The sequence below is a fragment of the Eptesicus fuscus genome, chromosome 6 (assembly GCF_027574615.1).
Source record: "Eptesicus fuscus isolate TK198812 chromosome 6, DD_ASM_mEF_20220401, whole genome shotgun sequence".
Taxonomy (NCBI): Eukaryota; Metazoa; Chordata; class Mammalia; order Chiroptera; family Vespertilionidae; genus Eptesicus; species Eptesicus fuscus.
The window spans coordinates 50,234,044-50,259,455 of NC_072478.1; the positions used below are offsets into that span (position 1 = coordinate 50,234,044).

The following is a 25,412-nucleotide window of genomic DNA, read 5'->3' on the forward strand; positions in this document are numbered from 1 at the left end:
TGGTGGTTTGCAGGCTGGCCATGCCCCCTGGCGACCCAAGCAGAGGCCCTGGTATCTGGGATTTATTTATCTTCTACAATTGAAACTTTGTAGCCTGGAGTGGAGCCAAGCCTCCTGCTCGCTCTATGGCCGGCAGCCATTTCTGTTGGGGTTTGTGTATGTCTTCTATAATTGAAACTTTGTAGCCTTAAGCGGAGGCCTGGGCCAGCCAGGGTGTGTGGAAAGCGGGGGACAACCCTAGCCTCCTGCTCTTTCCAGCTCCGTGGCTGCCGCCATTTCTGTTTGGATTTGTTTACCTTCTATAATTGAAACTTTGTAGCCTTGAGTGGAGGCTTAGGCTGGCAACGGCAGGCAGAAAGCTTGGTTTCCTTTGTTACCGGGGAAACCCAAGCCTCCCGCATGCTCTCTGTGGCTGTAGCTATCTTGGTTGGGTTTATTTGCATACTTGCTCTGATTGGCTGGTGGGCGTGGCTTGTGCATGTAGCAGAGTGGTGGTTAATTTGCATATTATCTTTTATTATGTAGGACTAGAGGCCCAGTGCACAAAATTTGTGCACTGGGGGGGGGGGGCGGGTATCCCTTAGCCCAGCCTGCACCCTCTCCAATCTAGGACCCCTCGGGGGATGTCCAATTGCCAGTTTAGGCCCGATCCCTGTGGGCAGTCTGACATCCCTCTCACAATCCAGGACTGCTGGCTCCCAACCGCTCATCCACTTGCCTGCCTGACTGCCCCTAATCGCTTCTGCCTGCCAGCCTGATCACCTCCTAACCACTCCTCTGCTGGCCTGATCAACGCCTAACTGCTCCCCTGCTGGCCCAGTCATCCCCAACTGCCCTCCCCTGCTGGCCATCTTGTGACCACATGGAGGGCGGCCATCTTATGCGAGGGTGTGATGGTCAATTTGTATATTACCTCTTTATTATATAGGAGGATTGCCCACAGAACTTGGCACAATGCATGCACAGAACAGGCACAGAGTAAATATCAGTAGAAGCAGTTAATGCAACCCACACACAGCTGATGGCTTATTTGCTAGCTCAGAATATGTTAAAGAGAAACATATATTATAATCATGAGGCTTTTTTAGACTTTTTAAGCATGATCAACACATACAACCTAAAGGGAAGGGAGAAAGAAATAAGTTTCCTGATTTAATTTCAAGATCTACTACAAAAATGTCTATTCTCAAGAGATGAATACATTCCTGTACATAATTGAAATCACTGACAGACCAAAGCATAAGAGAATGATGAGGGGCAGGAGAATTTAAGAGTTCTCCCTCTCTCTAATCTGGAAGTAATTAACAAGAAATTCAAAGGAAGTTCACATTTTACTTTAGCAATGTCTTGAATACACTGATCCTTCAGTGCAACCTTGAATTTGGAATGTGGTTCAATTCAATGTTAACTCAGTGCCTTCTATCTTTATATAAATCCCGCCATCTCTTGCAGCATTTCTAATCTCTACATTAACCATATAACACTTTTCACTCTTCACTTTCCTCTTTCATGTGTATAATATATATTAGCTTCAGCACAGGCTACAAGTTCTTTCTTAGGAAACATGGATTTTGAATTCTAATTTTTCTGGTATCTGGTAAAATGTTTTCTACATAGTAGACCCTCAAATATTTGTTCTGATTGAACAAGTAAACTTAGAGTATATACTCCTGAATGGGAACTAATCTAGCTAAATCTGTGACCACCACATACTAAGTGCCTACTTCCACCAGGCACTTTACACATATCACTTCATCTGCATCACAACCCTTTGAAATAAGTATAGTGTCTCTTTTACAAATTGGGAAACTGAGGCTTTAAAGAGCTTAAGAAAATTTCCCAAGATCCTACTTAGTAAGAAGTGAAATGTGACTTAACATTTTGCACTCGGATGTTGAGTGTGACTCGACACGGTTAGCATTAGAATAAAGGAATCGAGAAAAAAGCAAGCGAGTTAAAAGGTTAAATTCAGTCTGATTACTATCTTTCCATTAAGCCAAATCACTTCTCTAAAATAATAAGTGAGCTATAGAACCATGGTTGAGGGACATGATAGGATATTAACATGACTTCTCAAATTTTAGTAAAAGAATAAAGTAGGTTTAGATCAGTAGAATGGCAATTTGTTTTTTTAATTTATAGCAAATGCCAAGGGCTATCAACCTTTTATAAATGACGCATTCTTCATTTACTGGAGTGCTTCGAACAGAGGCATTAAATCTATTGCCTGTGTGTTAGTCCCTGACTTGACCTCTGATATCTGAGCAGGTATGTGAGATTAAGCTTTAGCCTCCAGCTAGTAAACAGGGGTGGGAAGACAGGGGTGTGTCACAAAATATACTGGATGCCAACTCTCAGACCAGTAGGTAGAGAAGTATAGACAGTAACTGATTGGAACATCCTATACCTCAGTCACTCAGTATAAAAAAACAATATTATACTCACTTTTAAAAATAGATTCACTGTACTAGCATACTAGCAAGAATCTCGTGCTTATTTCTATTAATACTGGTGGCCTGGTGCACGGATTCGTGTATGTTGAAAAGAAATTAATTAGAAGAAAGATTCATGCGGTAATTACATTACTGCAAAAATTACATGTCAAAATAGTATATATAATATAATGTTATAAAATTAAAACATGTGTGCGATTGGCACCAGTGAGAGTTTTATATGTATCACTCATGCGCGAGTTGTTTATTTTTAAATTGCCAGTGCGTGTTATATGTACCTGTTAGATGCTCAGACAGAGTAAGGCCAGTCACTTAGCCTTTTATATATATAGACTAGAGGTCTGGTGCATGAAATTTGTGCATGGGTAGGGTCCCCAGGCCTGGTCGGCGATCAGGGTTGATTGGTGAGGCGACTGGTGGGGTGATCAGAGGGGGCCCCCCGCTCGCCGGCCCCACCCCCCCCCACCACCACCACCACTGGTTGCCTCCCTCTGCAGGGCGACCAGCGGGGCAGTCAGGGGGCCCCCACTGGCACCCACCTTGGCTGGCCTGGGAGAGCTCCTGCATTGAGCGTCTGCCCCCTTTGGTCAGTATGCGTCATAGCGATCAATTGTTCAGCCGGTCGTTCCACCATTCCGTCGATTTGCATATTAGGCTTTTATTATATAAGATTTGCCAAGTTCCTCCACTTGCTAAGTAGAGATTATGCTAAACCCAAAGGCAAAAATATGAAAAGTGCTCATTTGGCCTTTTTTCTCAAAGTCAAAAAGTTTCTTTGGCTTGTCAAGTTAACCAAGAAATGCTTAGTCAGCACCTGATATACCCAGCTGCAGCCATGAACTGCCTGGAGGAAAGTAATACATAACACCAAAATACCAACCATAAAGAAACAAATTGATAACATAGACTTCATCAAAATGAAACATTTTTGCTCCTCAAAACAGTAAGAGAATAAAAAGATGAACTACAGACTAGGAGAAAAACATTTGGAAAGCATTTATCTGATATAGGATTTATATCCAGAAAGTATAGAGAACTCTCTAAACTCAATAATAAAAATAAACAATCTGATTTCTTTAAAATATATTTTTATTGATTTCAGAGAGGAAGAGAGAGGAAGAGAGAGAGAGAGAGAAACATCAATGATCAAGCTGCAACCTGAACATATGCCCTAGACCGGAATTGAACCCAGGACCCTTCAGTCTGCAGGCTGACAATCTATCCACTAAGCTAAACCAGCTAGGACACAACCTGATTTTTTAAAAGGCAAAAAGATCTGTTAAAGACACTTCATCAATGAAGATATATGGATGACAAACACATGCAAGGATGCTCAGATTATTAGTCACTATGGAAATGGAAATTAAAACCACAAGATATCACTATGCACTTACTACAATAGGTATCATACCAAGTATTAATCAGGATGTGGAGGGACTGGAACTCTGATACATAGCTAGTGGGAATATAAAATAGCACAACACTATGGAAAACAGTGGCAATCTCTTAAAAGTTAAACCACGCCTACCCTATGATCTATCTATTCCATTCTGAGATTTACCCATTATAAATGAAAACAAATGTTCATACAAAGACTTATATATAAATATTCATAGCAGCTTTATTCCTAATAACCCAAACAAATACCCAAATGTCCATCAACAGATAAACAAACCGTTGTACATCCATACAACAGAATGCCACTTAGCAATAAAAAGCAAATGATTAATACATACAGCAACATGGATACATCTTACCTTATAATAGACAAATATGCAAATTGACCGCACCTTCGCTACGCCCAAGCCACGCCCACCAACCAAACCACGCCCATCAACCACGCCCACCAGGAAACTGTTGCAGGGACGCTGGGTGTGGCGGAGCCCAAGGCCGGGAAAGCCGCCCGAGGCTTTCCCGGCCTTGGGCGCCAGTGGGGTGCCTGCGCCGATCGCAGGAGACCACTGGGGGTCGGCTCCTGCGATCGGGTAGCAGGGACGCTGGGTGCAGCCGAGCCCAAGGCCACCGCCCAGGGCCAAGCCCGGACCCTGAAAGAAGGCAGAAGGCGGTGGCCACAGCCAAGGCCTGGGTCCCCGGTGCCGGCAGAAAACTGGTGCAGGCAGCCAGGTGAATGAAGGTCTGTTGCACGAATCTTCGTGCAAACGGGCTACTAGTTTTAAAATAATTATGCTGAGTAAAAGAAGCCAGGAAAGAGAGTACATACTATATGATTCCATTTATAGAAAATTCTAGGAAATATAAACTAATGCATAGTGACAGAGAGCAAATCAGTACTTGTCTAGAGATGGGGCAAGGGAACAGTGGGCAGGAGAGAAATACTGCAAAGGGGAATGAAAAAACTTTTTGATGTGATGGGAAGTCATTATCTTGACTGTGGTGATGGTTTCATGAATGTATACATGTGTCAAACATCAATTTATAAACTTTAAATATAAGAAATATAAGCAGTTCTTGTATGCCAATTATTCCTCAATAAAGTTTTTAATTGTAAAACTTTTTTAAAAATTGCTGAGTGATGGCCCTAGCCAGTTTGGCTCAGTGGATAGAGCTTCGACCTGCAGACTGAATGGTCCCAGGTTCGATTCAGGTCAAAGGCACATGCCCGGGTTGCAGTCTCAATCCCCAGTAGGGGGCGTGCAGGAGGCAGCCAATTAATGATTCTCTTTCATTATTGATGTTTCTATCTCTCCCTGTCCCTTCCTCTCTGAAATCAATGAAAATATATTATAAAAAAATAAAAAATTGCTGAGTGATGAATATGCATGTCATTTCCTCACAGAAAGAAAATGTGGCATCATGTTTAAGAGATAAAACATGGGCAAAGGATCTGAACTGATAGGTCTTTAAGAAAGATATACAAATGGTCAGTAGACACATGAAAAGATGTTCAACATCCTTAGTCATCAGGGCAATGGAATTCAAAACAATGAGATACCACTGAAATGGCTAGAGTAAAAAAGTCAGGTAGTGACAAGTTTTGGTGAGAAAGTGATGAAATTGGTAGGAATGCAGAATAGTGCAACTCCTTAGAAAACAGTCTGAAGTTTTTCAGTTAAGCATAATCCTATATAATAAAAGGCTAAATGCAAATTGTCCCCTCGGGAATTTGACTGGGAGACAGGGAGTTTGACTGCTCGCTATGACATGCGCTGACCACCAGGGGGTGGCGGCGGGGCGCTGAGGGAGGGAGGGAAGGAAGAGGCGGGGACCCCGGCCAGGAGGTGGGGAATCTGATCGGCCCTGATCACTGGCCAGGCCGAGGGACCCTACCTGTGCACAAATTCTGTGCACTGGGCCTCTAGTGTTATCTTATGACACAGCAATTCCTAAGAGAGATGAAAGCAAATTTCTACACAGAAACTAATACAAAATGTGTATTTGGTAGGGAGAAGGGGGTGGGTATTAGAGAACCCTCTGTACCTCCCCATCAGTTTTTCTATCAATCTAAAAGGATCTAAAGTATTAGATAACAATATTATGGCATGTGGGAAGATGAAAGTTAAAACATTCTAAGATTCTGATGGGAGAAAGAGATGTTGATTATCTTTAGACTTTGAGTCAAATAATATATGTGAAAATTTTAACAGAAGCCACTAACTGAAAAGATTAAGTAAAACAAATTTATTTTTCACAAAGCAAATGTATACCTTTTAACTGCGGTGGCTTACCTGAGACTCCAAAGCCTCCAACTTACGTTTCCTCGCATGAAGGGCTTTACTGGGAAAAGCCCAATAATAATTAGAGGTTCCAATCCTCTCACAGTCAACCATACCATCATCAACTAAGCTTTGAAGAACGTCTTTCACTGACATAGCAGCTAAAAGATATAATTTTTAAAGATATATCATAAATAAAATTAAAAGGCCAATAAGTGAGGAAATGCAACAAATATTATAGGTCAAGAGTTAATAATTTAATAAATAAGGAGCTTTCAAAATAGTAACAAAAAAGCCCAATACTGCAAAAGAAAAATGAAAGTATATCAATGGGCATCTATAAAATATACATGGTCAATAAACAAGACAATGTTGAACCACATTAATAATTAAAGAAGTAAAATAAAGCAATGAGATTTAATATTTTGACTATTAAAAACACTAAAAAAATAAATAAAGGGTTCAGGAAAATGGGTACTCTCAACATGGGTGGAAAACACAGCAGCATGCACCTAAAGCTTTAGGTTTATGTAGGCCTTTTGTGTAGAAATTCCATTTTTATAAATTCAGCCAAAGAAAATAATGATGGATATGCATAATGGATGCCTGTCAAAGTAGTTTTCAATAGTAAAAAGTTGGGAACCAGTCCAATAACGGGACTTTTAAAAGTATTTTATTGTAATGGAATATATGCAATCATTAAAGTTATGTTATAAAATATTTAATGGCATAGTATATATATATATATATATATATACACACATATACACACACACACACACACACACACATATATATATTCAAAATGTGTAATATAGAATGTATTATGTCAAAAATAAGTTTAAATGACAGTATCCACTAATGTGACACTGGTTATTTTGAATAATAGGTTAAGAGGTAATTTTTCTTTATTTCTTTTTACTCATTTTTCTTTTTCCAACAATACATACATATTGCCATTTCTGCCAAGAAAACAAAAATAAAACTATTATGAAAAATAAATAATAAATAAATAATAAACTGAACAAGTTTAAAAATCAGAAAAATATTTTTAAAAATAGCATGTAAAAAATACAAAGCCATATTTCACAAATACTTGAAAATTCATGAACAATTCTTATTTTCTATTAAATAAAACTATACCAAGAAATTAGCCATATTTTAATGTCCATTTTAATTTTTCCTAGAGCAGATCCCCAAATACAATAAAATCTATTTAAAAATTAAAGATTTAATATATAAATAAAATTGACACCAAATATGTGTCACATTCAACCTCACTTGTAAAGAAGTACAAACTGAAATGAAATGTCAAAAACTTCTAAAAGTGAAAACACAGTTCTGAGAAATGAATGTGAGTTTAATTTGATATAGCCTTTCCTGAGGTAATTTGAGAATTCATATAAAAAGCCTAAGACTACACAAGTCTCCATTTTCTATTCTATTTCCTTCTGAAATAATATGGGATATGGGAAAAATTTATGAGGGGGAGAGGAAGGAGTAAGTGGGCAGAGCACAGAGGATTTTTAGGGCAGTGAAAGTACTCTGTATAATACCATAATGATAGATCTGTGTCACTATACATTTGTCCAAACCCATAGAATGTACAACACCAAGCGTGAACCCTAATGTAAACGATGGACTTTGGGTGATTATGATGTGTCGATGCAGGTTCATCAATTGTAATAAATGTACCACTGTTGAGTGATGTTGATAATAGAAGCTATGCATGTTGGGAGGAGGAGACAGGAAGTAAATGAGAAATCTCTGTACCTCCCTTTCAATCTTTCTGTGAACCTAAAACTACTCTAAAAAAAAGTCTTTTAGAAAAAAAATTATGGATAGCATGTTAATTGCACATTAAATTTAGCAGCAAAATTTGGGAACAACGTAGATGTTCAACAATGGGTAACAGGCTAAGCAAATAATGGCAGAGTAAGTAGTCATAGAATTAAACATTAAGAGACGCAGGTGTTGTACATAATTTTCTTAAAAGCACATGACATAGGTAAATGTGAATGATATGTTAAATGAAAAAAGACATGAACACAAAACTGTATATGCAGCATAGTTCTTTCTCAGAGAAATGGACAGATACATACATAAAGACAAACAAAACCTAAAAATAAGACATCAAAATACACCAAAATGTTAACAGTGATGGTCTCATGAACAACTTTTATTTTCAGTATATTCTTTATAATTTCCAAATCTGTTAAAATAAGCATGTAGTTTACGTAATCAGAAAGTTTTAAAAAAATATGCATCCAGTGCAGCCGGTGTGGTTCATTGGTTGAGCACTGACCTATGAGCTAGGAAGTCATGGTCCGATTCCTGGTCAGGCATATGCCCGGTTGTGGGGCGTGCAGGAGGCAGCTGATCAATGATTCTCTCTCATCATTGCTGTTTCTATCTCCCTCCCTCTTCCTTCCTCTCTGAAATCAATGAAAATATATTTAAAAATAAAAAGTAAAAATATATGTATCCTATGTAATGAGTTTAACAGTGACCCTTCAAAAGATAACCCCCAGAACCTGTGAATGTGACCGTATTTGAAAAAGCATCTGTACAGGTATAATTAAGGATCTGCAGATGAAATCATCCTGGATTTTGGCTGGGTCACAAATTCAATGGCCTGTGTCCTTGTAAGAGACAGAGGGGAGATAACAAAGGGGAAGGCCATGTGAAGACAGAGGCAGAGATTGAATGATGTGTCTGTGAGTCAAGCACTGCTGGCAGCCACCAGAAGGTAGGAGAGAAACATGAAATGGATTCTCCTTCTGAGCCTCCAAAAGTAGCCAACTCTGTTGACACCTTGATTTTTGACTTCTGGTCTCCAGAACTAAGAGAATAAATTTCTATTGTGTTAAACTACCAAGTTTGTGGTAATTTGCTGCTACAGAAAATGAATACACCAAGTAGACAAAAAGTAACATTTAACAAATATTAAAACATACATGAACAGTTTTTACTTCTTTTGAAGTAAATTATGCCCATAAGTAGATAAATGTGTATATTTGTATGTATGTATATATGTGTGTACATGGACATACATGCATACTCCATTTCAATTTTCCTAGAGCAGATACTCCAAACACAGGAAACATGGCCATGGCCCAAAGACCTCATGTAAAGACTTTATGAGGGGGGAGGAAGAAGTAAAGAGACAGAGCACAGAGGAATTTTAGGGCAGTGAAAATCCTCTGTATAATACCATAATGATGGATCTGTGTCACTGTACATTTGTTTAATGTATATATTACACATTATACATTTACAAACATTCATCCCTAGAAATTTATGTTTCCATAAAGTGAAAGACTATAGCAGAAAAGAGGACCAATATTTCCCTACATATTTTGGCACATCTTTGATACTTACTAATGCCTTTCTCTTTGGGAGCAATCTTCTCCATGTCTTTTAACTGAAATACATCTTTCTGTTTTTTTAAAAAAAAAATTTAAAAAGAAATGAAAAACATGTATTTATTTTCTACTCTATACTTATATTTACCATAATTCTGTTCATACAAAAAACAATGTACTAAAAAAACTATACCTGGAAATGAACAATGCAATAGAATCAAGCATTTTGTAGCCAGAAGAAACTGCAATTATCTTGTTTAATACCATAGAAGTTAAAATGGACAGGTTTTGCATGGACATACAAATCTTAAAGTAACTGAAGAACAGCTTCCCACTGAAGTATAAAAACTAGTTACAATGAATCATTTGTTAACACGAGATAATCTAGCTTCTCTGACACTGGTTTTAAGAAAACACAAACAGTATTTTGCTTAGCATATATCATACATTACAGATTTAGCAGTTCCAACTAAAAACAAAACAACTATCAAGAATTGTTTATATTTAGTTTCATGGAAGAGCTACACTTAAAAAATAGGAAAATTATATATGCATGGCTGCCTATCAATCATTTTTTATACACGTTGCTTGTCCACCATATTAAACATTATGGGAACTTATATATGTAGAATATTTAATCTTACAGTTACTCCTTTCTTTTTGTAATAAGCCTTGGTTAAAGTGATGAAAAAAACTTGGATAACCAAAATAAAATATTTAAGATGGAAGTACTCAGCAATCAGAAGATAATTATTGTGATGATTGTTTTGAAATCTGGGATCTACTTATTCTAAAATGAACTTGAAAAGGCAACTTCAATATGATGAAAATTAGAGTTCCTAAAAATTTAAAACTTCTGCTTATCCAAGGGTACTATTAAGAAATTGAAAACACAAATACTGATTAGAAGACAATATTCATAAAACATATACCTGACAAAAGACTGGTACCTGGGTATACATCCTCCCACCAAAGACGAATTGATGGATGGATAAAGGAGTGGACAGATGAATATATAAGTGATAAAGTAAGTAGAGTAAAATGTTAATGGTAGAATTTAGAAGTGGGATACATAGGTATCACTGTAAAAATTCTTTCATAATAAAATGTTGGAAAAAGTTAACTTCATCTCACTACACTTGAAGATTTACTAAATTAAGGAAACTGCGAAGTCATTGATCTTAGGGTGTGAAATCAATTTTTGCACATCTGGGAATAAACTGTTTAAAAGATAATACTGTAAGGTCTCAGAGAACATGCAATAAATTACTGACTTTAGGTGTCTAATGCATTTTAAAAAATCAATTAATCAAATCTATTTGCAAATACTTCAGATTCCCTGGATAAAGGACATGAACTCACTGAGACATCTGCCTATATGATATGTGGTCATCAAGGAAGAGCCTCGGACATACTGGCTGCCCCAGTGGGGTTGCTGTGCAAACAAATGAGCTTGCAAAGAACTAGCTTCATATCTAAAATGTGGTCAATTAAGTGGACAGAGAAAATGGTCTCAAGTATATACTAGCTTTCCCCAGCATTAAACAGAGATAGTGAAGGACAGATGAACACAATGGTTCTAGCCCTTAAAAAATATACATGTGTAAGCTACCACTAGATAACTTTTAATTAAGCACTTATGACCTGGGCATTATAATGTTTTATATAGATTACCTCATTTAATTCTTATACCAACACTGTGAGCTGGGTACAGTTATTATCATCCTCCTTAATAGACGAGAAAACTGAGACTTAGGTTAAATAACTTCCTTAAAGTCACAAAGTTATTAGGTGAAACAGACTTCAGGTACAAGTTCTCTATCATTGAGCTATACTGTTAGCATGTTCTTAAGCATTAACAGGCAAAGAATTATTTAAAAAAATATATTTTATTGATTTTTTACTGAGAGGAAGGGAGAGGGATAGAGAGTTAGAAACATCGATGAGAGAGAAGAATTCATCAGCTGCCACCTGCACACCCCCTACTGGAGATGTGCCCGCAACCAAGGTACATGCCCTTGACTGGAATCGAACCTGGGACCCGTCAGTCCCCAGGCCGACGCTCTATCCAGTGAGCCAAACCGGCTAGGGCCAAAGAATTATTTTTGTAGTACATTAGCAACTTCAAATATATACATATATGTATTCATATGAATGACTATATAACGTGTCCCAAAAAATGTATACACACTTTAACAGCTGATAACTTACTTAATTTTCACTCCTTTTCAGGTTTAACTGGTTTAAAATAATGGGTGAAGCCAGACTAAGCTTTGAACAAAGAAAATTTAACCTAAAGTGCCACTAGACTTTTTTTTAATCAGGATACATAAAAAATAAAGTTTATAATACAAAACTGGCAACAATTGACAAACCAAGGGTGCAAAAATAACTAACAAAATTATTATTTTATTTATTTCAGAGAGGAATGGAGAGGGAGAGAGAAGAGAAAAACGTCAGTGATGAAAGAGAATCATTGATCGGCTGCCTCCTGCATGCCCCTTACTGGGGAGCGAGACTGCAACCTGTGCATGTGCCCTTGACTGGAATCGAACCCGGGACCCTTCAATCTGCAGGCTGACGCTCTATCCACTGAGCCAAACTGGCTAGGGCCAAAATGATTCTTGATGTTTGCGATTCCACTGCTTCATATTATCAGCAGTGCCTGGACAAGAACAGTCATGTTTAAAAACAAGCACTGACAAAAAAAGATTATTCATTTCTATAGATTCCTTTAACTTTTAAAAATGAACTGTATGGTAATAAATACTGACTTTATAATCATTCAAAGTGCGTATACATTTTGGGGGGACACCCTGTATATGGGAATATATGAACTGAAATCAGTCAATTTATACAATTACAGTCATGCACTGCATAATGACCTTTCGGTCAACATGCCATCTATAATAATAAAAGCAAAATATGCTAATTAGACTGGACGTCCTTCCGGACGAAGCCAGGGCTGCCCAGGTCCCTGCCAGAAGCCGGAGGGAAGACCGGGTCCTGGGTGCCAGAGGGAAGCCAGTGCCAGCAGCTGGGGGAAGGAAGGCCTACTCTTGCACGAATTTCGTGCATCAGGCCTCTCGTATGATTATAACAGAGCTGAAAAATTCCTATCGCCTAGTGATGTTGTAGCTAGCCATCTCATAGTGCAGCTTACTCTCATGTTGTGGAGATGCTGGTGTAAACAAGATGTATTGCACATACAATTATGTCCAGTATATAATCCTATATAATAAAAGGCTAATATGCAAATTGTCCCCTTAACTGGGAGTTCGACCAGGGGGTGGGGCTGGCTGGCCAACCACCCACGGCCCCTCACCCCGGCCAGCTGGCACCTAGGGGATACTCAGTGGATGTGAGCTAATCTTATTATTAGTTTCAGGCAGAAAGAGGACACAATCAAATATATGCTTCAGAAATATAATTCTGGGTCCAGTGTGTAGGATAGTCTCTGTGAACACTGGGATAAGGTTATTCCATATCCCATAGCTCACAAACACCACAAATATTTTCAGAACTTTATTCACTCTTCAGGAAATTGGTGAGTACTGATCTCTAATGAAAAAGGTACAGTTAAGTCCTGGCTGGTCTGGCTCAATTGGTTGGAGTGTAGGCCCGAACACAAAAGGTGGCAGGTTTGATTCCCGGTCAGGGCACATGTCCAGGTTGGATTCCTAGTCAGGGTGCATGCTAGAGGCAAACTATCAATGTTTTTCTCTCGCATCGATGTTTCTCTCTCTGTCTCTGTCTCTCTCTCCATTCCTCTCTCTAAAATCGATGAAAAAGCATATCCTCGGGTGAGAATTAAAAAAAAGAAAGGTATAGTTAACACTGGATGGCATATATGTAAGGAAAAAATTATGCAAAATACTAAAAATCTTAGGGAAAATGACTTACCGTCTCAAAAAAAATTTCCATCATGCGGGCTCTTTTTTCCTCTACGCTCAGTCCTTTTTTCTTCGACTAAAGCACAAAATTTAAAAAGTAGACACTGAATTTTTTTAAACACTGCATTTTAAAACAACTTGGTCTGAAACATTACTAGAAATTTTATGTATGATCTTGCCTGGTACCAACAGGCTTGATAACGGTCACAGCCAGGCCTCAAGACTGATTTGAACTATTCTATGATTATAGGTCAAGCCTTGTGGTAGGTGCTGCCAGTACAGTAAAAACTGTGACTGAGACAGAGCCTGGCATTCTGTATAAATTCATTATTTATCAAATGATCCAGTGGCAAGTCACTGTATTTACCTTCGATAGACTTACAATCTGTCAAAGAAAATACATAGATATAACTATTTGTAATTGATGAACAGGAACATGCACAAATTGTTACCCAGAACAGACTGAATTGCTACCCAGGTCAGAATGAGTTAATTCCACTCAGGGCGGGAGGGAGAGTTCACTAGGAAAGCCAGAGATGAGGTGGATTTTGGTGAGTTGAGAAATGGTGAGAAAGGTGTCCAGGGAAGACCACATACAGGCACAATGTAATAGAAGTACATGGGCTATTCCAGAAAGGCTCTGATGATTGCATGGCGCATGTGCAGGGAGTGGCAGGTAGGGTGAGAAAGGTAGTCTGGGGGCCAGATGATGGAAGGCTGATTGTCCAGCCAAAGAGAGCAGACTTTATTCTAGTCAATGAGCAGCTACTGCACAATTTCTAAAGCAGGGAGTGACAGATTAGAACTACAGTTTAGTAAGAAAGTTGTAGTAGCACTGTGGAGGGTGGGCTGGAGGAAGGAAAACCTATCCAAGTAGAAAATGGAGCCCATGTCAGGTTACTATCATCCTCTAACTATCTTTCAGCCAACCTGAAATTAAGATAATATATAACTAAAATGCATGTTAATAATAAATTTTACTATCTATTGTATACACAGTCCAAAATAAAGGGTGAAAAAAAAAAAAAGCCAAATTTCCTCAATTCAAAGATTCACAGAAAATAACAAAAGAGAACGAGAACCATCATCTCTAGTGTTCTAATAGAGGACTCTGCACTCATGTTTCTTAAGAAACATCTGCATCTTTCTCAAACATTGCCCATAAAAAATAAGTTTAAAACACGTCATACCGCTACAAATGCAGACATAAGTAAAACAACAATTAAAGATCGACCATATCCAACCAGAAACTCCATCAGAAAATGAGAGCCCGTGATACCTGGGGAGGATGTGGAATTGCCATTCTGAACAGATACCAGAGCATGAGTCGTTATTCTATTGCAGGTCCTACAACCCAACACTCATCTTCACAGCAATAAAATAATCCTGCCTTCCTTGATGAGCCATATGGGTAAAATAAGTACCCTTAAAGTTTATATGTTTCTCCTTTTCCCCTGTCAACTCTCAAACACGGCGGTTCCCCAGGGTTCTCTATCGATGCCCTCTTCTCCTCACGCCTTTTCTTTGATCTCATCTGCTTTCACGGTTTTAACTAATACACCGGGTCCTCAAATCCTTACATATGAGTCCTTGAGTGTGTTCCTGAGCTTCGATCTCCTGTATCTACCTGCCTGCTGGACAGACTTCAAACTCAGGAGGTCTGAACTGAACTCCTCCTCTCCCTCGGCCACTCGCCAAACCTGCTGTTGTAGATCTTGAGTTCAGTTAGATACCACCGAGTTACCCAGGCCAGAGCAGCAGCCTGGCAGTTATCCTAGCTTCTTCATCTTATCCCACATCCAACCAATCACCAACTTCTGCCCATTTCAGTACTTAACTATTTCACAAATCTACAGTCTGCTCCATGCCTACCACCTCTACTTCGATTCAGGCCTTCATTATCTGTCTGCTGCAACACAGCTGCAGCCCCCTAAGCACACTTGGTTGCACTTTCTAAGTCCACATTCTGCACTGTCCACAGCCTTCAGCGGCTCCCAACCATCCAGAAGTCTCCAACACCCTCAACACCCTGGAAAGATACGCACAGGCCCTCTATCACCTGATCCGACTACTCTCATAGGTATCACTCCTCACCTCAAGTTTTACATGAAAACCCAGAGAGCTAAGCAATCTGAGCTGTAATACAGGAACTACTTGGAATTCTCCGCACAGAGAATGTTCTTTCCCATTCCGGTGCCTTCAAAAATGTTGTCCTACCTAAAACACCTTCTCCTCTCACCTATTCGGAACTCCAAAAAGTCTCCCCAGGCTTCAGGTAGGCTTTCTCTAAGAGAACGTCTCTGAGCTCACAGGTTGGGCTGAGTGTCATTCCACGTGTTCCCAGAATACAACTTCATCACATCACTTACTACAGTTAAGAAGATGTGTTTACTTGTCTCAGCGGACTGGAAATCTTCAAACGTGAACTGCCTTTGCCTTCCCAGAGCTTAGTGCCGGGTTAGACAGAGCCGGCGTGAAGGCCAGGCCTTAATTTCAGAACCACGCATCTAAAAGCTCATTTACTTAATACTTAAGATTAAAGAAAATCTCCTGATACTCTAAGTTAGAGATGTCTTCAAATTAGTAAGTAAGGCGACTCAAAACTTGACTTGAGGACAACAAAGGAACCTCCTCCAATTAGGAGCTACAGAATTCCTGAAGTCAGCCCTGTTGATCAATTACAATAAAATGTTGCAAAATCAGAAGTGGCAGGATACTCTGCATTTCTCCACTTCCCAAGTATATATGTCTGGACTTAACATAACTGTTTACTCAGCAAGCCTGACCAAGTCAAAACAGCTCTTAATTCACCATCAGGAAAGAGAAGGAAAGGCACCTTTGATTAAAAGAATGCTAAATTTAATTCTTAATCATTAACAAAAAATAGGAAGGGTAGGGCTTACAAAAAGTTTTCTAATTTGTTCCATGTTTCTCCATTATCAGAGGTAAGCATCTGAAAAGAGTTAACATGAAATATTGGGTGATTTATGAGTCGAGAGAGATTGGGTAAAGGGACAAAGTTAATGCACTTGTGACAATTGTCAGTATTCAGTTCTATTGGGCCAACAACTCCGTGGAGAAATATGGCACCACAGAGCCCTGGTAACAGACTTGAGCGTGGTCCCGTTTGGCTTCTGACACCGTGTCACGCCCAGGTGGCTGGGATGGTAGTTGAACCACAAAGAGGCCGTTATCAGCTATAATTACATCTGGACAAGAATCTTCAAACAAACAGCGTTACCACCTAAATCCTGGTCTACCATTAGCTCGGCAAAAATAACGGCCACTTAACTAAATTAAGGTATTAAAATCTTAGATCTGTTTAATCAGATGTTGATCGTCTGCCAACAGAAGCAGAAAAAAAAAAACAAAAAAAAAAGCCAGCATGAAACTTTGAAGATTTATGAAAATGACTGGAGGATCGGGAGCCCCCCCAGGTGCGGCCCTAATAAAGCGACTGACCAACTCCCTGCCCAGCAGCTGTCCGCGGCCCCCAAGGGAGGTGCGTGCCCTTTGGAAAAAAAAAACAACTGATTTTCCAAGAAATCACCTGCAGTGAAGATTCCCTGGGTTACTTATGAAATTGAGAGCAATTCAGAAACGTACTCGAACCCCTTTCGATGCATAAGACCACTCAATGGTCACAGAGCAGGAGAGGCATTGGGGCTCCGGGGCGTCCTGCCTGGTCTCGGGTTCTCTTTAAGGGGCTGCCCTCGGCGGCGGCCGTCGGGGAGCAGGGGCACCGGCTCGGAGGTGACTCGAGGTCCCCCGGACAGAGGGCAGAGGTTTGTGATGCTCGGGTCACGCTCCCGAACGCGCCAGGGTCTCACCGCACCCGCCCGGGAGACAGCCGCCAGCCGCGGGGTGCAGCGGGGCGGGGAGCAGGCGGGCGTCCGCGGCCCCGGGGCGGGGGCGCAGGGGGCGGGGGTCCCGGCGCGGCGCTCGGCCTCCGGCTCCGGCGGCGGAGGCAGGTGGGCGGCGTGCGCTCTGGGCCGCGTCGGGCCGGAAAGGGCGGGGGGACCGGGGTGTCGGCCTAGCGGCCCCTCCGCGTGAGGCCCAGGGCGGAGCACCCGCCCCCGAAGCCCATCGGGGCCTCCTGCAGCCGGAGACTGGGGTGGAAGGGGTCCCCGGAGCCGGCCTGGGTGCTTACCATGGCGCAGCCCGGGCGTCTTCCGGGGGCGGCGGGGCCTGCGCTGGAGGCGGGGGGCGGGGCAAGCCCAGGAGGGTTTGATTTTGGCGCCAACCCCGCCCCGGGGGCGGAGCGACCGGAAGGGAAGCGGTGGGAGTGACCGGCCTTGGCCCCGAAGGCGCGCAGCGACCCCTGGCGGCCGGGGCGGGGCGGAACCTTCTCACTAGTTGAAGGTGTTGGTTGGAGGGATGGCTAACCTTCCACAAATTCTAGAACATTCCTTCATTGCCCTACCTTAGAAAAGAGACTATGTTAAATAAGCAAACATTCACCCTGGAAACGGAGAAAACAAGCTTTATTATAATGATTTGAGATTTTTTTGTGTGCATGGTAAAGATAATACGCATGAATCTTGTTTCTCCTATGTTTCAAGACAGAATTAAAGGTTTATTGTACACTAAAAGCATCCAAAATACTGTGGTACGTATGCAGCTACGAACATCCAAACACTTCGATGCACAGCGTTTATTCTTTTCTTTAAATAGGCAGTCAGCATTTTGATTCATAAAAGAACAAATGAGAATACATCAAACAGAATCAACATCAGAGAGCGCGAGGCTCAGTGGTCTATACATAGGACGTATGAAACAGGCCTATACAGGTGGAATGTACAAAATTTAAAACGAAAAAAAAAAAGAGGAAGCAAAAAAAATCTGTTTACTTATACATAGGACTGAAAGGCTAGACTTGAGAACGATATAAAGAATTCTATTACAAGAATACACTCTGGTTGATGACAAAACATTCCGAGTCACAAAGCAAAAGCATTGAGTTTAAGGCTGTGCTGCTTTCAAAGGTTAATGGAAATGCTGTACATTCATTGGAACAACATAGCCAGTTTATCAATCGATTTTAGAATCGTAATAGCTTTCATACGTTCTCCACAAACCAACCACACGATCACTGCCACACAATTCATCTTGGGAAAGTTTAAGATTAACACCATGATTTGTAGCTTACTGTCATTTAAAACAAAACAAAAAATTATTTATTTATACCAAACAAATCTTTAATGGGCACTTAGTTCCTTTATGGCAATACTAGATTCCTAGTTATCAAAAATATTAAAGTAATTGTAAATTTTAAAACCCTGCAACGTTTACAGAATGCAACAGTATTACAACTTAGATGATGTTTGCAGCAAGTAGCTTTAGTTTTACCCTACCTGGAAATGTCTTTTTAAAAATTATTAAACTAAAAATACTCCTTCCTTTTCACGAGCTGGTGAATAGAGAGGATCCTGTAGAGTCCAAATGTACAAAAAGATTTTTTTCCCATTTGAAGCAATCTACAGATGACCTGATGTTTATTTGGCATTCCCTCCAATGAACTCAGTAGGCACTGCCAAAGCATTCGTGCGAACCCCGTAATGTTAAGGATCCATAGTCACTTGCTAGTGTACCGCTATTCCAGTTAATTCCGTGTGAGGACATACCCTGTATATTTAGTGTAGAAGCAAGTGTGTTCTAGTTCCATGGGCCTGTAGTATTTACTTGCCTCAAATCTAGTCAAGAAATAAATGAAAATAAGGAAACTTGGGGACTTGTTTAGTTACTAGAGATGAACGTTTGATCAAAATACCAAGTACCATTAAAAAATGGCAGAGTCATAAAGGCTTTTTATTCATGTGTTTCTGAACGGTCAAGTGATCTTTACCACCCGTGTCCAGCAGGGGAGGTCTGTACTGGGAAGAGATGCATTGTCACTGACCTTTACATTCTTACTGGCAATATTCGACCATAGTGCCCAGGGGAAATTTGAATGGATAATTTTTCAGTGCTACTTATCATGAATGTATGACAGGTTCTGTACACTTGACAAAGAGAAATCAAGCAATAATGGTAGCCCAGAAGAAAGTCACTTACTTTAAATATCCTTCTCAGTTTACCAGAAACCATTTTCCATAGAATGTGACAAAATTTCACTTAAATCTTGTCTATTTGTATCTTAGCAGCACTTTGCCCCCTAAAAGATGCTTACCAGGAAATACAGTAAATGCACATATGTACCCAAATATGAAATGTTATTTATATTAACATATATGATTACATATTTTTTGGGGGAAATATAGTGTCTCCTGGAGTGCATGTGTTTTAGTAACAGATAAACAGGTCTGAATCAAAGTACCTTTTCTTTCATTCCAGTTTGTGCCAATATTGATATGTAAAAAAATTAGCTTTGTCTTCAATCTACTAACTGAGATATCCAACATTATACTGTATGATAGCTGCTTAATTTCTAAATTCACACATATAATTTAAATGTTGTGCAAAAAAAAATCTTTAAGTAAACTAGTCTTAATATCAATAGCCTGTGACAGAATCTAAATAGGAAGCCATTTTTTACTTGTGGAAATAAACTAAAATGAATTTAACCAATTTTTAAAAGGTTTCTTTTAAGTAGTCTAGGAGCTATCAGAAGTCTAGCTTATCGTTTATGCAGAATATTAATAAAGAGCAAAACGAAATTCCCTCCCTAGAGTGTAAGTTCGAACGGGGCAGGAATTTTGTCTGTTTCCTCCATGGCTAAGTCCCCAGTGCCAAGAACAGCCTGGCTCCTAGTAGGCACTCATTAAATATGAAGATTTAAATTCAAAGTCTTATTCCACTCATGTTAGGAAACAGTGTCTTAACATTCTAAAAATGTTACTGAATTTTATAACTTTATCAAAATCTCAATATTTTGAAAACTCTACCTAACTAAAGATGTACTAAATCTAAGTGTAAATCTTTCTGAAAAAAATTTTTCAGAGGTTGCTTTGGGCATAAATTTGATGGACAACTGGAAGTAGCTAGATTTCCCTTCTAAATTAAAAAAAAATTCTATATAAGAGAGGGGCTGAATTATAAATTAAAAAGCAATAAACATCACATTCATATAATTATACATATGGGAAATGTTTTCTTATAGTACAGTTCTAAGGTGCTTTCAGTGAAAAAGATCCCAAAGTCATTATCGAAAATGCCAAACATGACATCCTATTTGGTAAAACTGAGTAGAAAATTAACAGTGAAAATAAACCACATCTTATTTTACAGTACCAATGACAGATTAATGACCAACTAAATTCTTCTTACTGTTTCTCAAAATGCATTTATACTTCGTCTAAATGTAATTCAAGTTTAACTTTTCTCTTTTGACCTGTTTTTTATTTTTGAAAGACCAGAAGGTCATTTTCTGATGCAAAGTCAGCCGTTACCATCATTCCTGGAAAATGGCAAAGATGAAATCTGCTTTAGGGCTTGTTCTACTAGGACAGGACGGCTTGAAGCTGCTCCGTAAAGGAATGTGCTGAAGAAAGGCTGGACGATGCTTCTGTCTTTCAGAGTGCTGCCTACTTCAATACACCAAAGATTCAGCTATCTATATAGATATATATGATACATTCTACCTTACCCTAATCATGTATACATAGTCCTTTAATGCCTCTACTATTCATTAGACAATGATAAATAACCATAACATGCCCTTACCTGTAACGCTTTCACAACTTTGGTAACACTTGCTTTCTAAGGGGAAACCATTACTCAGTCACATGCCTTTGGTTGACACCATCCGTCCTCCGAAGGGCTACTTATGGCTCTCTGTCCTAGGATACTGGTGTCCAACTACATGTGCTGACATTTTGCAGGAGGTAAAGCTTTCGCTTTCATGAAGTGGAAGAGGAGAGACACGTGTGAGAACATGGCACATAAAACATAACTTTTTCTTGATTACATCCAGTGCATTGATCTGGAGTTGGGCTGTTTGTTTACCAACAGGTAGCATTACTATTATAATATGCTTTTCAAAGCATCAGGAGTTTCAGGTTTCCCTGAAAAAATGTACTTTGTTTTTTGAGACAAGGTGATTAGGAGAGAGAAGGTGAAAAGAACCCAAAAATGGATCTTTGATCTAACCCAGGAAGGAGAGGAAGTTTGCATTTATTTTTAAGTGCTGAACTCAGAGGCCTGCTAATCCCAGGTGAAAGGATTTTTGCAAGACGGTCTTTTTTTTTTCTAAAGTAATTTATATGTAGTTATTGATAGCCAAAAAAATGTCACAAGAGTAATACCAAGTGTAAAAGTGAGGTTAGAAGATCCCCCAGGTCTTGTGACTGAGGTTAAAGTATATAACTACAACAGATTTTGTTTTTGTTTTGTTTCTGGAAGCTCTGTGCAAAGGCTGCCATTCACAGGCTTAACAAATACCTTTAAATCTCCCAGGTATTTTTTTTTAATGCTCACTTGATTTGCACAATTGGTTTAACTACATACATCCCTGTCCTATAAGCCATAGTTCACAGGTGTAAAACTTTGCAGTTTTTATAGTTTCTTTTTAACCCTAAAGTTCAATTACAGAAATCAAATATGCAGTTTTTAAGGAAATTGTTACATTCAGAAATAACCTCGAAAATTCACCAATGATTCCTTCTAGCATGAAAAGTCTAGTATAATCTGGTCCCGCGGCGAGAAATCCATTCCAGTTTATAGTGCAAGACCTTTGCAAGCGGCCGTCCAGCTGCCCACCATTACTGTAAGTACCGGTAGACCTTGAAACAGTGGTTCCCAGAGTCTGCAACCACAACGTGGCCATCTGAAGTCAGGGCCAGGCCTTGGGGACCATAGAGTGGGTCAGCGGATGTGTTAATGTAGGACAAAAATGATCCACTTCCATCAAAAACCTGTCAAAAATAGAGTGTTACAGGAAAAGTTATAGTAACATGATGAGAAATAGTTTACTAATGTTTGTAAAAGCATGTGTATCTAGGTTTGTTTAGGTCACTATCAAACATACAATACCTCCCTCCACTTACCTCGCTTTTTCTCCTCGCACACTCTAAGAGTCACTGACAAAGAACATGCCATTAGCCACCAGATCATACTTATGTTCTTACAGTGGTCAGATTGGAGGGGAATGCCCTGGATCAGTGGTTGCCAATCGGTGATCCGTGGACCACTGGTGGTCCATGAGGTCTGAAGGTTGACAACCACTGCTCTGGATGGTGCTTAAAAAATGAATCAGTCTTATTTCTCACTCAAACCTTCACATCTTCCCCGTCTAGCCTTACATCCCTCTTTTATCCACAATCATAAGTGAGAAAAAATAAGCCACTCGATCACATAAGAATGGTCCTGAGTCATAATATGGGATGAGAAATAGAGGTTATTCCTTTTCTTTTCAGAAAAGAGTAAATTATAATAAATCAACATGCACATGGTTCAACATGTACGTTTGGATAGGAGGTGGCCTTCTTTCGTTCTGTAAGCTTCTGCGATGATGACATAAAAGGACCAGGAACACTTCTTCGCAAGGCCCAGGCTGGTTTCTTTGGACCTCTGTGTTTGGCCCATCAGATGTTCTAGAAGGCAGCGTTACCAAGCAGGTGCTGCGAGGGTCACAACACGGCTCATCACCTGTGGTCCCACTCAGAAGTGCTTTGGTTCCCTGTTGGTGTCTGGCTTACCATCAGACACAGAAGGCCTCTTTCAAATGTAGATGCCCACTGGGATAATTAAGCAAAACAAATATATTTCAGAAATGAAAGTATTTAGTGTTACATTTAGAGTCTCAGGCCTTTTTCGGAGAAGTAGATACATATCACAGATTTAAATTGCTGACCGTTGCTGTCCTCAGAGGCCTCTGAGTGCTACTCGATTTAACCAGTGCACTGTGGGTTCTCCCGTGCATCGCACAGGGCCACATTGGCAAAGACGAACAGCCCATCTGTAAATTCAGTCTGACAAAGACTATACAGTCTCAAAAGAGTGTTTTAGTGTTATTTTTTCCCAGAATGTAAGCAGTTTTATTATTTTTCATACCCAATCAAAGTGCCAAATGCCATTCATGATATTATTATTCTGAAATCATGAAAATATATTTAAATTCTTCTTCTTCTTTTAAATTTGTTTTTGTTAACATCTAATTTTGAAGTAATTATAGATGCACAGAAAACCACCAACGTAGTGAAGAGGGAGCCTGTGTACCTTCACCCAGTTTCCCCCAATGGCAAACACAGCAAACGGACATTGGGATGTATGTGTACATACATACACACATTTTATCACAAGTATAGATTCATATAACCACCACCACAATCACCACACGGAACTATCCCACCATCACAGAGATCTCCCTCATGCTGCCTCTCTACAGTCTCACACACTCCCCTTCCGCCACCATCTCTAACTCTTGACCACTAATCTGTTTTCCTTCTCTGTAATTTTAACATTTCAAGAAGGTTACATAAATGGAATCATACAGTATGTGATCTTTTAACAGTGGCTTTTTCCACTCAGCACGATGCCCCTGAGATGCATCTAAGCAGCTGAGTACATCATTAGTCTCTTCCTTTTTACTGCTGAGTAATATTCCATAGTATGGATATACCAGTTTGTTTAGCCATTAATCTGTCAACAAACATCTTGGTTATTTTTAGTTTTGGACTATACCAAAGTTTCTATGAATGACAATGTACACATCTTTGTATGGACATGCATTCTCATTTTTCTGGGATAAATGCCCAGGAATGCAACTGCTGGGTTGTATGATAAATGTATTTTCAATATTTTAAAGAAACTGTCAAATGATTTTAAAGACTGCCTGTCATTATACATTCCTACTAGCAATGTCTAAGAGATCTAGTTTCTCTGCATACTTGCCAGCATTAGGCACTGTCAATATTTTTAATTTTAACTATTCTAATATATGTGTAGTAATATCTCATCATGTCTTAATTTGCACTCCCTTCATGTATAGTGATATGGAACATCTTTTCATGGGTATGTCCTCTTCAGTGAAATTTCTCTCCATGTCTTTTGCCCATTTTCTAGTGGGATTATTTGGTTCTTTTACTGTTAAATTCTGAGAATCTTTATACATATATTCTAGGTATAAATCCTTTGTCAGATATGAAATTTATAAATATTTTCTCCTAGTCTATTGCTTATCTTTTTATCCTGCTAACAGAATCTTTCAGAGGGCAAAAGTTTTTAATTTTTATTAAGTCCAATTTATTTATTTTTTCTTTTATGGATTTTCAAATACTGGAAGAGTCATACACCTTGGAATAAACACCACTTAGCATGGAGAGGTTTTTTTTTAAGACACTCACTTTTTAAAATTAATTAATTAATTATATATATATATTTATTGATTTCAGAGAGGAAGGGAGAGGGAAAGATAGAAACATCAATGATGAGAGAGAATCATTGATCAGCTGCCTCTTGCACGCCCCCTACTGGGGATCGAGCCCGCAACCCGGGCATGTGCCCTTAACTGGAATCAACCGAGGACCTTTCAGTCCACAGGCCGTCTCTCTACCTGCTGAGCCAAACCAGCTAGGGCAGGAGATTTTTATTTATGGCTGAATTCTATTTGATAATATGTTGTTAAGTATTTTTGCATCTATATTCATGAGGAATGTGGTCTGTAGTTTTCTTTTTTGTGCTGTCTTAGCCTGGTTTTGGGATCAGGGCATGAGAAGCTAAACTGGAAAGTGAATTGTAAAATGTTCCTATGTCTTCTGTTTTCTGGAAGAAATTGTGTAGAACTGATGCTAAACCTTCTTTAAACATTTGGTAACATTCTCAAGTGAAACCATCTGAGTCTGGAGGTTTATTTTGGGGGAGTTTTAAAATTATGAACTAAATTTCCTTAATCATTGTAGGGTTATTCAAATCATTTATTTTATACTAGGGGCCTAGTGCACGAAATTCGTGCACTGGGGGTGGGGGGTCCCTCAGCCCAACCTGCCCCCTCACATAATGGGAGCCCTCAGGGGATGTCCTACTGATGGCTTAGGCCTGATCCCCACAGGAAGCGGGCCTAAGCCGCAGTCTGGCCTCCCTTTGTGAGAG

At 39.5% G+C, this 25,412-nt stretch overlaps 2 protein-coding genes across 2 annotated transcripts in view; both read right to left on the bottom strand.

Moving 5' to 3' along the window:
* Window positions 1–13,455, bottom strand: part of MND1 (meiotic nuclear divisions 1) — a 61,728-nt gene extending 48,273 nt beyond the window's left edge. The window contains exons 1-3 of the mRNA XM_008144123.3: window positions 13,396–13,455; window positions 9,509–9,566; window positions 6,140–6,288 (exon numbers count right to left, since the gene is read on the bottom strand). Coding sequence (XP_008142345.3) covers window positions 6,140–6,288; window positions 9,509–9,566; window positions 13,396–13,419 — 231 coding nt within the window. The 5' untranslated portion in view covers window positions 13,420–13,455. The remainder of the gene's footprint in view (window positions 1–6,139; window positions 6,289–9,508; window positions 9,567–13,395) is intronic.
* Window positions 13,456–17,852: 4,397 nt separating this feature from the next.
* Window positions 17,853–25,412, bottom strand: part of TRIM2 (tripartite motif containing 2) — an 80,496-nt gene continuing 72,936 nt past the window's right edge. The window contains exon 11 of the mRNA XM_054717679.1: window positions 17,853–22,237. Within this exon, the coding sequence (XP_054573654.1) occupies window positions 22,085–22,237 (153 nt within the window). The 3' untranslated portion in view covers window positions 17,853–22,084. The remainder of the gene's footprint in view (window positions 22,238–25,412) is intronic.